Source organism: Siphateles boraxobius, unplaced genomic scaffold (genome assembly GCF_051911475.1).
Source record: "Siphateles boraxobius isolate OS27281-9 unplaced genomic scaffold, OSU_SipBor_1 66, whole genome shotgun sequence".
Lineage (NCBI taxonomy): Eukaryota > Metazoa > Chordata > Actinopteri > Cypriniformes > Leuciscidae > Siphateles > Siphateles boraxobius.
In genome coordinates, this window is record NW_027509193.1 from 21,843,979 (window position 1) to 21,858,893 (window position 14,915).

General features: G+C 37.7%; 2 protein-coding genes across 2 annotated transcripts; one reads left to right on the forward strand and one right to left on the reverse strand.

The window, feature by feature from the left end:
* Window positions 1-908: 908 nt before the first annotated feature.
* On the forward strand, window positions 909-10,870 carry aldh3b1 (aldehyde dehydrogenase 3 family, member B1). The gene is made up of 10 exons (XM_077212936.1): window positions 909-1,236; window positions 5,583-5,759; window positions 5,840-5,950; window positions 6,135-6,255; window positions 7,459-7,544; window positions 7,656-7,737; window positions 7,829-8,221; window positions 9,208-9,374; window positions 9,468-9,567; window positions 9,666-10,870. The coding sequence occupies exons 1-10, from the start codon at window positions 1,150-1,152 to the stop codon at window positions 9,863-9,865; spliced, it is 1,524 nt and encodes a 507-aa protein (XP_077069051.1). The 5' UTR covers window positions 909-1,149; the 3' UTR covers window positions 9,866-10,870.
* A 646-nt stretch (window positions 10,871-11,516) lies between these two features.
* Window positions 11,517-14,906, reverse strand: clpp (caseinolytic mitochondrial matrix peptidase proteolytic subunit). Its single transcript, XM_077212990.1, has 7 exons — window positions 14,016-14,906; window positions 13,534-13,635; window positions 13,299-13,370; window positions 13,099-13,195; window positions 12,526-12,713; window positions 12,333-12,438; window positions 11,517-12,212 (listed from the first exon to the last, which is right to left on the reverse strand). The coding sequence occupies exons 1-7, from the start codon at window positions 14,025-14,027 to the stop codon at window positions 11,986-11,988; spliced, it is 804 nt and encodes a 267-aa protein (XP_077069105.1). The 5' UTR covers window positions 14,028-14,906; the 3' UTR covers window positions 11,517-11,985.
* Window positions 14,907-14,915: the final 9 nt, after the last annotated feature.

Genomic DNA, 14,915 nt, shown 5'->3' on the forward strand with positions numbered 1-14,915 from the left:
CTTTTTTAACATGGTATTTGTTTTTTTATTGGGGGGGGGGGGGGGGGGGGGGTATAAGTACATATTTTCGAAATATGAATTTTAAAATAATGTGCATTAAAAATATATCTGTACAAAAACACATTAAAACCATAAAAATGTGTTAAAAAAACAACTAAATAAAATAGTACGGGAAAAAAACAGAAGTAGGCTACAAGATGCAACAAATGTAAAGTTTAGCAGGGACTGAAATATCCAAACATATACAGGTCAAACCTTTTTATAATATTATCTATATTATCAATATTATTACAAAACATAAAAAGGGGCTTACACTTTAAAATGTATCTTCTTTAACCTTAAAGTGTATGCTTACAACAGCCATTTAGCGTGTACACATTTAAAACAAATTAAATAATTAAATAAATAAAAAAACACTTTTCAATAGGCTATCTGAATATCCTTTTTGGTATTAATATTATTTGATATGATATTTTATAGAGACCATAGTGGTCACATTATTCACTTACTTTCAAGAATTCTGATCACATTCCCACAAACAATGAATTGGCTACCTTTTGTTACATTTGATTTAATCTTACTTAGCCTACGTATATGCACAAACCAGTTTTACCAAATTAAGTCTAATAGGCTTCGACGCCTGATGTTCATTATTATGTGCAATTATAATAATGTTATATGAACATTATTATGTTTATTGTTATGTGCCAATTTAATACTAAATGCATTAGTGTGATCAAAATTAGCTACATCAACAGATAGTGCTAGATTAAATTTCCCGTCTTCATATAAATAGGCCACCGAACAATAGGACTATTTGAAGAAAAAAAAATCGTTTACAGTTTTTCTGGTTTCTGTTTTAATAAACTATTATTTTAGGTTTAGTTACACATGAGCTCCTTTTTTATATTACAAATGCGTCCAAAAGTTTACCCAACGTGTGTTGAGCACTTCTCTAGCTGCATAGTTGATCTTTTCCACGTAGCCTACGCTACAACAATGTAATCGCGCTGCTACTCTGTCTGTGTGTGTGTGTGTGTGTGTGTGTGTGTTTGAAGTGTTAGTATGATTATAAAGTTAAGGCTTAACAGCAGGTTTTTCGGGCTGCAGTATCTAAGATGCCAAACTCGACAAACTTGAATTTTCTGAATGAAACGCCAACACCCGGAAATAAGTCTTCACGTGTTAGTGAAAACACTGGGTTGTGCCATTAAGAAGAGTTATTTTCTGAGAAAGGTAAGTTTATAAGATTATTTATATTAATCTTCGTTATGTAAAGTTTGTCACACTTGGACGATCTTGTAAGGTGCCTCTGATTTATCATGTTTTGTAGCATATTGTGTTATTTAAGGCTCTTCTCTATTTTCCGTCTTCTATTGCATTGTTGTGTCTTTAGTAATGAGTTAAAAGTGATAATAGCGATGTGTAAACATACTGTGTAGAGCTGAGAGACAATTTATCATTAAGCGACATATCGTTAGAGACCTCTGTGCATCTCTCGCCTTATGTTGTGTTGTAGGATTTTGATTACAAAACCGTCCCTTCTATCAAATATGTGAGGTAGCTAACAGCGAAAGAATCTGGAAATAACTGTAGAAACAGAAAAGCGGATAGAATAATCTAAAAGAAACGAAGTGGGCGAGGCTTCGAGGCCCGGAAGTTGTTTGACACTTGTGAGGAGCGTAATGTCTAAATAATAATTTGCCTATTTAAAATGCCTACTAGTATTTCAGTTCTAAGTATCTTAGTGTCGTTATTCAATTATTTTCCAGACAGACAACCACTTGACATCAACGGTGTTAGGCTACTTGTTCCTGTTACTTTTCTCAGTGCTGGTCAGGATGGACTAATCACAATCGTTTGTGATTGCTGGGTTATGATTTGTAAACCGCTGCTATTGCAGGTTTACATTTGTGTCAGGTAGTAGGGAAATAACACATTTATATGATTTAAGTTTTTAGTAGAAAAAATACAAATATGGCTAAATGGAAGATTTGGTTTTTAGAGGCCCATACATCATCCCATGATGAAACCAACTGAGCCCACGTACTGATCCAAGACTTGTTTTGCGCTTTACCTGGAAAATTTCTCTCTCTCTCTCTCTCTCTCTCTCTCTCTCTCTCTCTCTCTCTCTCTCTCTCTCTCTCTCTCTCTCTCTCTCTCTCTCTATATATATATATATATATATATATATACAGGTCCTTCTAAAAAAATTAGCATATTGTGATAAAGTTCATTATTTTCCATAATGTAATGATAAAAATTAAACTTTCATATGTTTTAGATTCATTGCACACCAACTGAAATATTTCAGGTCTTTTATTGTTTTAATACTGATGATTTTGGCATACAGCTCATGAAAACCCAAAATACCTATCTCAAAAAATTAGCATATTTCATCCGACCAATAAAAGAAGTGTTTTTAATACAAAAAAAAGTCAACCTTCAAATAATTATGTTCAGTTATGCACTCAAGAGTCAATACTTGGTCAGGAATCCTTTTGCAGAAATGACTGCTTCAATGCGGCGTGGCATGGAGGCAATCAGCCTGTGGCACTGCTGAGGTGTTATGGAGGCCCAGGATGCTTCGATAGCGGCCTTAAGCTCATCCAGAGTGTTGGGTCTTGCGTCTCTCAACTTTCTCTTCACAATATCCCACAGATTCTCTATGGGGTTCAGGTCAGGAGAGTTGGCAGGCCAATTGAGCACAGTAATACCATGGTCAGTAAACCATTTACCAGTGGTTTTGGCACTGTGAGCAGGTGCCAGGTCGTGCTGAAAAATGAAATCTTCATCTCCATAAAGCTTTTCAGCAGATGGAAGCATGAAGTGCTCCAAAATCTCCTGATAGCTAGCTGCATTTACCCTGCCCTTGATAAAACACAGTGGACCAACACCAGCAGCTGACATGGCACCCCAGACCATCACTGACTGTGGGTACTTGACACTGGACTTCAGGCATTTTGGCATTTCCTTCTCCCCAGTCTTCCTCCAGACTCTGGCACCTTGATTTCCGAATGACGTGCAAAACTGAGCAACAGTCCAGTGCTGCTTCTCTGTAGCCCAGGTCAGGCGCTTCTGCTGCTGTTTCTGGTTCAAAAGTGGCTTGACCTGGGGAATGCGGCACCTGTAGCCCATTTCCTGCACACGCCTGTGCACGGTGGCTCTGGATGTTTCTACTCCAGACTCAGTCCACTGCTTCCGCAAGTCCCCCAAGGTCTGGAATCGGTCCTTCTCCACAATCTTCCTCAGGGTCCGGTTACCTCTTCTCGTTGTGCAGTGTTTTTTGCCACACTTTTTCCTTCCCACAGACTTCCCACTGAGGTGCCTTGATACAGCACTCTGGGAACAGCTTATTTGTCCAGAAATTTCTTTCTGTGTCTTACCCTCTTGCTTGAGGGTGTCAATGATGGCCTTCTGGACAGCAGTCAGGTCGGCAGTCTTACCCATGATTGCGGTTTTGAGTAATGAAACAGGCTGGGAGTTTTTAAAAGCCTCAGGAATCTTTTGCAGGTGTTTAGAGTTAATTAGTTGATTCAGATGATTAGGTTAATAGCTCGTTTAGAGACCCTTTTCATGATATGCTAATTTTTTGAGACAGGAATTTTGGGTTTTCATGAGCTGTATGCCAAAATCATCAGTATTAAAACAATAAAAGACCTGAAATATTTCAGTTGGTGTGCAATGAATCTAAAATATATGAAAGTTTAATTTTTATCATTACATTATGGAAAATAATGAACTTTATCACAATATGCTAATTTTTTGAGAAGGACCTGTATATATATAGGACCTGTTTAATTTTTATCATTACATTATGGAAAATAATGAACTTTATCACAATATGCTAATTTTTTGAGAAGGACCTGTATATATATATATATATATATATATATATATATATATATACAGGTCCTTCTAAAAAAATTAGCATATTGTGATAAAGTTAATTATTTTCCATAATGTAATGATAAAAATTAAACTTTCATATATTTTAGATTCATTGCCACTAACTGAAATATTTCTGGTCTTTTATTGTTTTAATACTGATGATTTTGGCATACAGCTCATGAAAACCCAAAATTCCTATCTCAAAAAATTAGCATATCATGAAAAGAGTCTCTAAACGAGCTATTAACCTAATCATCTGAATCAACTAATTAACTCTAAACACCTGCAAAAGATTCCTGAGGCTTTTAAAAACTCCCAGCATGTTTCATTACTCAAAACCGCAATCATGGGTAAGACTGCCGACCTGACTGCTGTCTAGAAGGCCATCATTGACACCCTCAAGCAAGAGGGTAAGACACAGAAAGAAATTTCTGAACAAATAGGCTGTTCCCAGAGTGCTGTATCAAGGCGCCTCAGTGGGAAGTCTGTGGGAAGGAAAAAGTGTGGCAAAAAACACTGCACAACGAGAAGAGGTGACCGGACCCTGAGGAAGATTGTGGAGAAGGACCGATTCCAGACCTTGGGGGACCTGCGGAAGCAGTGGACTGAGTCTGGAGTAGAAACATCCAGAGCCACCGTGCACAGGCGTGTGCAGGAAATGGGCTACAGGTGCCGCATTCCCCAGGTCAAGCCACTTTTGAACCAGAAACAGCGGCAGAAGCGCCTGACCTGGGCTACAGAGAAGTAGCACTGGACTGTTGCTCAGTGGTCCAAAGTACTTTTTTCGGATGAAAGCAAATTTTGCATGTCATTCGGAAATCAAGGTCCCAGAGTCTGGAGGAAGACTGGGGAGAAGGAAATGCCAAAATGCCTGAAGTCCAGTGTCAAGTACACACAGTCAGTGATGGTCTGGGGTGCCATGTCAGCTGCTGGTGTTGGTCCAGTGTTTTTTATCAAGGGCAAGGTCAATGCAGCTAGCTATCAGGAGATTTTGGAGCACTTCATGCTTCCATCTGCTGAAAAGCTTTATGGAGATGATTTCATTTTTCAGCACGACCTGCCACCTGCTCACAGTGCCAAAACCACTGGTAAATGGTTTACTGACCAGGGTATTACTGTGCTCAATTGGCCTGCCAACTCTCCTGACCTGAACCCCATAGAGAATCTGTGGGATATTGTGAAGAGAAAGTTGAGAGACGCAAGACCCAACACTCTGGATGAGCTTAAGGCCGCTATCGAAGCATCCTGGGCCTCCATAACACCTCAGCAGTGCCACAGGCTGATTGCCTCCATGCCACGCCGCATTGAAGCAGTCATTTCTGCAAAAGGATTCCTGACCAAGTATTGAGTGCATAACTGAACATAATTATTTGAAGGTTGACTTTTTTTGTATTAAAAACACTTCTTTTATTTGTCGGATGAAATATGCTAATTTTTTGAGATAGGAATTTTGGGTTTTCATGAGCTGTATGCCAAAATCATCAGTATTAAAACAATAAAAGACCTGAAATATTTCAATTGGTGTGGAATGAAAGTTTAATTTTTATCATTTCATTATGGAAAATAATTAACTTTATCACAATATGCTAATTTTTTGAGAAGGACCTGTGTATATATATATATATATATATAGCCTATTATATATATTGTGTACACGCACATTTTGACCTCCTCTGTAACCCCATTTCCAGCACAGGTGTCTCACTATGGAGAGCCAGAAACAGGTGCTGGAGAGGCTGCGGGGTGCTTTCCGCTCAGGTGTGACCCGTCCCGTCCAGTTCCGTTTGACTCAACTGCAGGCCATGATGTCACTGTTTGAAGACAATGAAACGCAGATTTTGGAGGCAATGCATAAAGACCTTGCTAAGGTATAAACATGCACTGGTTCACACTCAATTACTTTTAAAATCGACACACAAATGATGCTTTAATCTTGTCTGTCCTGCAGCCCAAGTTTGAGGCAGTGCTGTCAGAGATTGAACTAGTGGTGAATGACATTTGCTGCACCATCAGCAACCTGCAAACCTGGATGCAGGACTCTTATGTGGGCACAAACTTGGTAAGATAATAATACAATTTCACGTACACTGATATTTGAGCTATAACACTTAATAAATATCAAAATGCTCCAACAAATATTGTTTAACGGAAACCTTCCAAAAGTCTAGTTAATGCAGATATGAGGTTGATCTCCCTGAAAATACTTTAATTTGTTGCCTCTCCCTATTTCATTTGTGTTTCAGGCAACAAAGCTGGATGACTGTTTTGTCCGCAGGGAGCCATTAGGTGTCGTTTTGATTATTGGAGCATGGAACTATCCTCTTCAGCTAGTTGTGTCACCTTTGATTGGTGCAATCGCTGCAGGTACCATCTATATCTTTTTCTGTTATATGGCCATGGTCATGCTAGTGGTGTAATGTTATAGTATGCATTGGAGTTGGGTTCAAATCTAATTATACTATAAATTGTATAATGAACCAAGCAAAATTGCAACTGATCTCGAGTACCAGTCATCGCCCTGCAATTTAATTTATGGAAAACAACCGAATTTACTTTTTGATAACACTATTTAAGATGTATGCCCAACCCCTAATAAAAATAACAATTATTATTTCTTCTAAAACTTTACTTAAGTTTTCACTGTAATAATTACTGCAATGTCTTCAGACCCAATTATATCTGCCTATTTTGAATTATGAACCAAAGCGAGAACATACATTATAATCACTTTTACTGTCGTTATCGATTCAGTCCTGCATCGATTTAGTCTTCTATATCTGTAGCTTATAAAAATAAATGAATTTTAGCCATCAGCATTGGACACAACGCAAGGCTAACTGCACCTTATCTCTGTGTTTGGAGGCAGATTTTGAGATACCCTAACATGTTTTGTTTTTTCAAAAGGCTGATATTACAATGGATATACAACTCAAATGTCATTAAATGCTCAAAATCTTCAGTTTTGGTGATGATAGAAAAATATTATGTAAAATTTTCTTTACCACCAATAAGCAAAAACCCTGTGATTCTGCATGAATCACATTTGTAAAATCAAAATAGTGTAATTCACCAAAAAGGGAAGACTTTGGTTCATTATTATTATATTATCAATAATAGTGAAGCTAAATCATCAAATTTAAATTTTTTTTTTGAAAGTTGAATTAAAGTGGGATGAAACGGAAATTGTGATAGTCTTTTATTCCCTATTGTGACATATATCGTGAATTGACTTTTTGAAAAAGAAAAAAAGTAGGGAGTTGTATGGTCGTTGTGGTTTTGCTATTGCTGTGGTGTCATGTGACGTGAGTGACAGGTTGTCCCGCCCTCACGCCAGTAAACGTCATCAGAGAAGAGAAGAGATATCACTGCAAAAGGAAGGGGAAGTTGATTTGATTAAAGATTACAAGGGCTCATGAATTTAAAAAAAAAATCATGTGCATAGATCAACACTGCAATATTTCATAAAAAATAAGAAATGGCCATTTTGATTTCATGGTGACTTCCATTTAATAAAAACGCCTTATATCACATCTGCAATATGTTTAATAGTAATATCTCTTTTATTAGGTAACTGCGCGATTCTGAAGCCATCAGAAATAAGTCAAGCAACCGAAAAACTTATTGCTGAACTCATTCCTAAGTACTTGTCCCAGGTAATCTTTGGGAAAGACCCATATGATCTAACTTCACACTTCTTAGTCTCATGGTGCTGCTGTGTTCATGATAAGGCCTGTAATGTGTGCCATGTGTGTTTTGTCTTGTAGGAGTGTTATGCAGTCATTTGTGGTGGAGCAGAAGAGACCAAGACATTGCTGGAGAATAGATTTGATCATATCTTCTACACAGGTTCGAGTTTTCATTGTTATCAATGACAGATTCAAGTAAAGCTGTCACCTTTCCATATTTGCTTCAACATCTCATGTCTTTTCTCCTCCAGGCTCGCAGTCCGTGGCTCGTTGCATCCTGCAGGCCGCAGCGGTTCACCTCACCCCAGTTACTCTGGAGCTGGGGGGCAAGTGCCCTTGTTTAATATATGGCCGGCTAGACATGAAAGCTGCTGCTAAGAGGCTGGTGTGGGCCAAGTTTTTCAATGCTGGACAGAGCTGTGTGGCTCCAGACTATGTTTTATGCACCGCTGAGACGAGAGAAATGCTGTTACCTTTTATAAAAGAGGCTCTGGAGAGCTTTTACGGATCTGAGCCCGAGCAGAGCCCAGACATGGGACGTATTGTGACAGACAGGCACTGGAACCGACTGGTTGAGCTGCTAAAAAAGTCTGAGGGAAAGGTAGTGATTGGAGGAGAGAGTGTCAAAGAGACCAAGTACATTGGTAAGTAAAGTATATAGTTAAAAAGTTTGGGGTTAGTAAGATTTATTTTTAAGAAACTAATACTTTTATTCAGCAAGGATGCAATTGATCAAAAGGGAAAAAGGCATTTATTATGTTACATACGATTTTGATACAAAAATAAAAACAGCTGATATTTTGAACTTTCAATCATTCAAAGAATATAGAAAAAAATATATATACCACCGTTTCCACAAAATATAAAGCAGCACAATGGATTTTGATGATAATATGAGAAATTATCATAAGTACCAACTCACTTATTCCATTACAGAAATAAATAAATTACATTTGTGTGTGTGTGTGTGTGTGTGTGTGTGTGTGTGTGTGTGTGTGTGTGTGTGTGTGTGTGTGTGTGTGTGTGTGTGTGTGTGTGTGTGTGTGTGTGTGTGTGTGTGTGTGTGTGTGTGTGTGTGTGTGTGTGTGTGTGTGTGTGTGTGTGTGTGTGTGTGTGTGTGTGTGTGTGTGTGTGTGTGTGTGTGTGTGTGTGTGTGTGTGTGTGTGTGTGTGTGTGTGTGTGTGTGTGTGTGTGTGTGTGTGTGTGTGTGTGTGTGTGTGTGTGTGTGTGTGTGTGTGTGTGTGTGTGTGTTGATATATGCGCATATATATATAAAAATAAAATCATAAACCTTTATGTAAGTTGGGATTAATTGATTTTACAGCACTAATATATATATTATATATACAGCATATATATTATTGTAAAATCTCAGTATTATTCTCAAGATTACTTTTTTTACTGTATTTTTTTTATCAAATAAATGCAGCCTGGGTAAGACTTCTTTATAATACTTTTTTTTTAAATCCTTTTGAAGGTCAGTGTATTGTATCATACTTATATACCACTCTTATTTATGCATTTATGTTTAGTGTGCTAAACATAGCTGTATCCAGTACACATTTACATAAAAAAGCAGCTAAGCTAGTCATACATTCTCTCTCTTTTGCTTTTCCGTGGACTATCTCAGCCCCTACTGTGGTCGTAGATGTAAAGGAGTCGGATGCTTTAATGCAGGAGGAGATTTTTGGCCCCATTCTCCCCATTCTGACCATCAAGTCTCTCAATGAAGGAATCGATTTCATGAACGAGAGGGAAAAGCCCCTGGCACTTTACGCCTTCTCCGATGAGTCTCAAGTAAGGAAGGAAAGAACAAAAGTCATTAACTAGATTAACACAGTAAAGTGTGAAGTAAGCTATGAATTGATGCATATCTCTATTTTTGTTAAGGTTGTTGCTACAGTTCTGGAGAGGACCAGCAGTGGAGGCTTTTGTTCCAATGATGGAATAGCTCACATGACCCTTCCTGGTTTACCCTTTGGCGGAGTGGGTAAGTCGGAATGCGTTTCTATAATGTAATAACAACTGCAATGCATTTCTTCAGGTGAGTGAAGGCAAAACCTGACTTTTTGTTTGTGTTTGGCCCAGGTGCCAGTGGGATGGGCAACTACCACGGTCGCTGGAGCTTTGAGACATTCAGTCACAAGCGTGGCTGCATGCTGAGGGGCTGGGGGCTGGAGCGCGTCAATGTGCTGCGCTACCCCCCCTATACTGAAAGCAATCTCAGCTGGCTGCGCTGGGCCACCACTGCCAAGAAGAAGGGGTGGGCTTCATGCTCGGTTATGTGAGGGCTGTTAAGTGTCTGATGCTGACAGATTGCAACCAGGGAGCCAAAAATATATGCCTTGGCTTTCACCAATGTTTGGTTATAGTGAGTCTGGTCACCGTGCGCTTGGCCTGCATAACAAACCTTGTCTTTCGGTTTTTAATTTTGATGTCATTCAAAACAACACTAGAGGTCAGCATTGAGATAAGTTGCTTCTTCGGGATGCTTCTGTGGTGAGAAAAAGGCCATTTACTTGATAATAATTAATTTATTTTAACTACCATTGTTCTAATACACTACTTTTATGTGTTTATTCACATCTGTGGATTAAAAAAAAATCCAGTATAGGGAAATTTAATGAAATGGATCATCCATATTTGTAATTAAATACTGTAGTAAAAAAGGGACATGGATAGCATTATGTTTGGATACTTAATGAGGTAGTTTAGTATCATATACTGCTACATATTTTGCTATAAAGTTTAGGGTTTTCAACTGGTGAATATATAGAAGGAGCATTTATAGTTTATAAGTTCTATACTTGATGTGTCATTTTCATCTGTAAGGTTGAGTAGAAAAATAAAGTCTGACAAACATGTTTACACTTAGTAAACATGATGGGGATTTATACTTGTGTGATTGCATTTATTCATGTTTCTTGGTTTTGTTTTATTTATGTTTTATTTGGTTTATGTTGCAACCATGAATTCATTAGAAAATTAGATCACACACATCATGTGTAATTGACATTGAGTAGAGTACGTTGAGTTTGGGGTCTGTAAGAATTTTTGTTTTTGAATTTAAGTCTCTAATTCTTACCAAGGTTGTAATTCATTTGATAAAAAATACTGTAAAGATGTGAAATATAACAACAACTTAAATGACTTTTCTATTTTCAATTTATTCCTGTGATCAAAGCTGAATTTTCAGCATAATTTCTCCAGTCTTCAGTGTCACATGATCCTTCAGAAATCAATCTGATATGCTGATTTGCTGCTCAATAAACATTTCTCATTATTATCAATGCTAATATCTGTACTTTCTGTGGAAACCGTGACACATTTTTACGATTCTTTGATGAATAGTAAGTTCATAAGAACCGCATTTATTTGAAATTGAAATAATGTAAAATTCTTTACTGTCACTTAAAAAAAATTAATGCATACTTTTATTAATTTCTTAAAATATGTAATGTATACTTGTATTAATTTCTTTAAAAATAATATATATATATATATATATATATATATATATATATATATATATATATATATATATATATACACACACACACCAGCCCCAAGCTTTGAATGAGTGTCCCTCTTAGTATTCAGCAATATTATTGATCTGACTGCAATGACGCTGTTGTATGAGAACTGAATTGAGTTGGACAATGACAACACTATTTCCTTCAGAACTGCTTTATAGATTAAATAAACTAAATTAATAATTCATGATCTTCACAATAGAACTGAATCAACACTGAACTGACTTCAGCTGAAGAATGACACTACTTTCTTTAGAGCTTCTTTACAGCAGAAATGAACTGTTTGCATCCATGAATCATTTTCCTGTAATCACTTCAAAGCAGCTTTGAAACTATATCTGTATTGGCTGTTTGTACTTTTTCAAGTTTAACAATATTAAAAAATTAAAAAGACAGGAAAACCATCCTAATTTACCCAAAATTTTATTTGAATAAAATTTACAAACACTCTTGCTTCAAATCATTTTGACAGGGATCATATTAAACTGAGGGGCACATTTATAATCCAAAGTATTTTATTGTGTGACATGGTAATAGTCTGGCCAAATAGTATACAGTCATCGAGCCATTTACTGTAATCTTGTGTTCTCATCTAGTTTGTTTGCAACAAACCTCATTTTTGCAAAGATATCTATATTTGCAGCATACAAATATGAGGGCAGACCGAGTGTCATTACACTTGTATCTGTAATATCTGTAGATTTCAGTACTGTGTCTCAGGACTAGACTTTATTACTTAAGACTTAAAGATACAAAAGGCAGGTCACAGGGTTCAGATATGATGTGTGAGCTGGTGACTGTCCCCTCAAACATCTGCCAGAAGAAACGCTGAACCAGCGATGCAGTAGTTGACTCGCTCCTGCTGGGAGTCTATTTCAGGGTTCAGGTTTGTATGAGGAGGGTGGGTTGCTGCCGGACTGGCCCGGCTCAGAGGCTTGAGGCTGAAGGGAGGTGGAGGCGCTCGCAGGGCTAGTGGGTTCTTTTTGAACAAGTTCTGGCTCGTCTTGCCCAGCCTGTGGTGGATGAACCAGTACCTTGTCGATAATCCCGAAATCCTGTGCTTCCATCGGGCTCATGTACCGGTCTCTCTCCATCACGCTCTCTAAGCGAGGACAACAAAACTTGACGATGTCAGAAAGTAGCACAATATATGCTTAATTACCCAATATAAAATAAAGTTATTATTATAATATTAATGAAAGGTTTGTAACAGCAACATTACCTATAATCTCCAATTTCTGCCCTGTGTGTTTGGAATAGATGTAGTTGATCTGTCTTTTCAGTTTGAGAATCTCCTCTGCCTGGATGGCAATATCGGTTGCTTGCCCCTGAAATTATAAATAGTGGCGTTAAAGTTTTCGGCAAAGTTATGAAAGCAGCCCCCTCATTTTTCTTATTTTATCCCTCATTCTTACCCTCGCCCCTCCAGAGGGTTGGTGCACCATGATACGGGCATTGGGTAGGGAATGTCTCATGCCTGCGGTTCCTGCGGCCAGAAGGAGACTGCCCATACTGGCAGCCTGGCCCACACACCAGGTAGAGATGGGATTTAAGATGTACTGCATGGTGTCATAGATTGCAAGTCCAGCCGTAACCACACCACCTGCAAGACGGAGACAAAACATGTTGCTTTAAACACAAAAAAAAATTGACACACCATTTTGTGTACTCATTATGACACTGTAAAGATGTCACACTGAAGTGAATGAATGAAAATTGAGAGACACATTTTTCACAAGTGTTGTCTACATACAGCACATAGTAGTAGAGCATAAATAAAAATGTAATTTTTGATCCACAATTTGCCATCTCATTTACAGTACTATATTGTTGTGACTGTGAATTCCCAAACAGGAATCAATCTCATCAGAAAATTTTAAACTGGACAGATTTAGACCATGCCGATGAATAAACCTGATAATCAGAGTACAAAGCTGCTTCATTTATTATTATTGTTGTTTCTGTCAATGCACTTATGTGTCTCTCACCAGGACTGTTGATGTACATGTGAATAGGCTTATTGTTGCTCTCTGACTGAAGAAAGAGCAGCTGAGCGATAACCAGAGAGGCTACAGTGTCATCGATCTAGATAAAGAAAAGGACAGAAAAACAGGTAGGAAACAACTGGAAAAGGCTTATTGGAAATCATTTTAGATCATTGTGTGATTTTCCTTGCATTTGAACGTACTGGGCCCATAACACATATGATCCTCTCTCTAAGCAGCCTTGAGTATATGTCATAGGCTCGCTCTCCTCGTCCCTGAAACAGACGAAAGACTAGCTGTCAAGTTCCTGCAACACTGAAAGCTGCATATTTCATAAGTTAACCGTTCAATTTACAGATAGTGGCTCTAAAGGTAACGTCTTGATACTACATGTTCAGCATAAGGCAAGTAATTAACGTGCTTCTAGTGTGCTCTTACCGTCTGCTCCACAACAATAGGAATAAGTGGACTTCTCCATGGCGCACTCAGATGAATGGACCGGTTAACTTTTAGTGCAGAAACACCACATTGTAAGACCCTCTAAAAAGACAACAGTTATTGTGATGATGATGGTCAGTGGCCGAAAGGAGTCAACATCATGTATCCAAGGTCATTAGACATTTTAGTGTCGAGCTTGACATCACTGTGACGCTCAACAGAGCACAAATCAGCTTATGACATTACCGTACTTGTCAATTAACAAACGCAAATTTTGTGAAAATGAGCGAAACATTTAAGTCATAAACGTACAGACACCAAGTAGTTTTGCATTAAAGCAATCCTGCTGGCAAAGGAATATTTGTACAATAGCGTGTTTATTATAAATGTCATTGCTACTATAGTAAGGTAAGAGTTGTTTCACATACTGAGGCACATTTTTTAAATTAATTCTTAATTACAGAAGGCGGTTTAATACTCACACGTAACAACATGTTTTTGTTGAGCAACCCTCAACGCGACCCTTATTGACCCGGATGTGATATATTCAGCAGCTTGATAGTGAAGCCAGAGACTCTCTCATTGAAGAGAGATGTGGTGAAGTCGAGAAAGTGTAACTATAAAGTCTGCTGGTGTCTTGTCTATCTTTGTTTTGTAATTGTGTATAGCTACACAAAGATTTTTTGGGTGGATATGGAACATTTGATCATAAGTAAAACAGATAGCGAATATAATCAACACCGTAGATATAGTAAAAAAAAAAGCAGAATAATTTAAAATTAGGCACGTTTTTTTAAGAGGCATGCAATTTTTAATGTTAGGTTTTTATGTTTTTTTGTGGATTTTATCATGTTGTATGTTATGTTGTAATCTTGTTAGTTTGTCTCTGCTACCATGACTAAGTTACATCTCTTGTTTAAATCTCAATGGCACTGGTAAATATATGCAAGTGAAATAAAATAAATGAGACATATTCTCCGTTGCTTCGATTCAAACAGAACAGGAAACACGTAGCTGACTTTGGAGGCTCCTCTTGGAAAAGGGCTCTGGTGAAGCGGATCCACATGGTGAAACCAGACGCGAACACAGGATGGCGCAATTCACTGTAGAGAGACTCACAATCTTTCGGTCCTTTTGTATAAAGTAACTTTAAAGTGAAAATAAATCAAATCAAATTTACTCAAATAAATGAAAATTAGAAAAAGTGGGTTGTTTGTAGAAAATAGGAAATATGATGAGCTCATAAAACAACATAAGTCAACGGGGTTTATTCGGGTTAATTACTTAATATTTCTTGATAGTTTGTCCTCATGCGCAGTCGCTGCATAAAACGCTGCGTCGGTTTCGAAGATAGAGGCGCAGTTGAGCCAGTTGTTGCCAAA

Coding starts and splice junctions, on each gene's coding strand:
- aldh3b1 (XM_077212936.1), top strand. CDS start 1,150: ATGAAACGCCAACACCCGGAAATAAGTCTTCACGTGTTAGTGAAAACA. Junction 5,760..5,839: donor TGCATAAAGACCTTGCTAAG/GTATAAACATGC, acceptor TCTGTCCTGCAG/CCCAAGTTTGAGGCAGTGCT. Junction 6,256..7,458: donor GATTGGTGCAATCGCTGCAG/GTACCATCTATA, acceptor CTCTTTTATTAG/GTAACTGCGCGATTCTGAAG.
- clpp (XM_077212990.1), bottom strand. Junction 13,196..13,298: donor TCATATGTGTTATGGGCCCA/GTACGTTCAAAT, acceptor TTCTTTATCTAG/ATCGATGACACTGTAGCCTC. Junction 12,714..13,098: donor CATGTACATCAACAGTCCTG/GTGAGAGACACA, acceptor TCCGTCTTGCAG/GTGGTGTGGTTACGGCTGGA.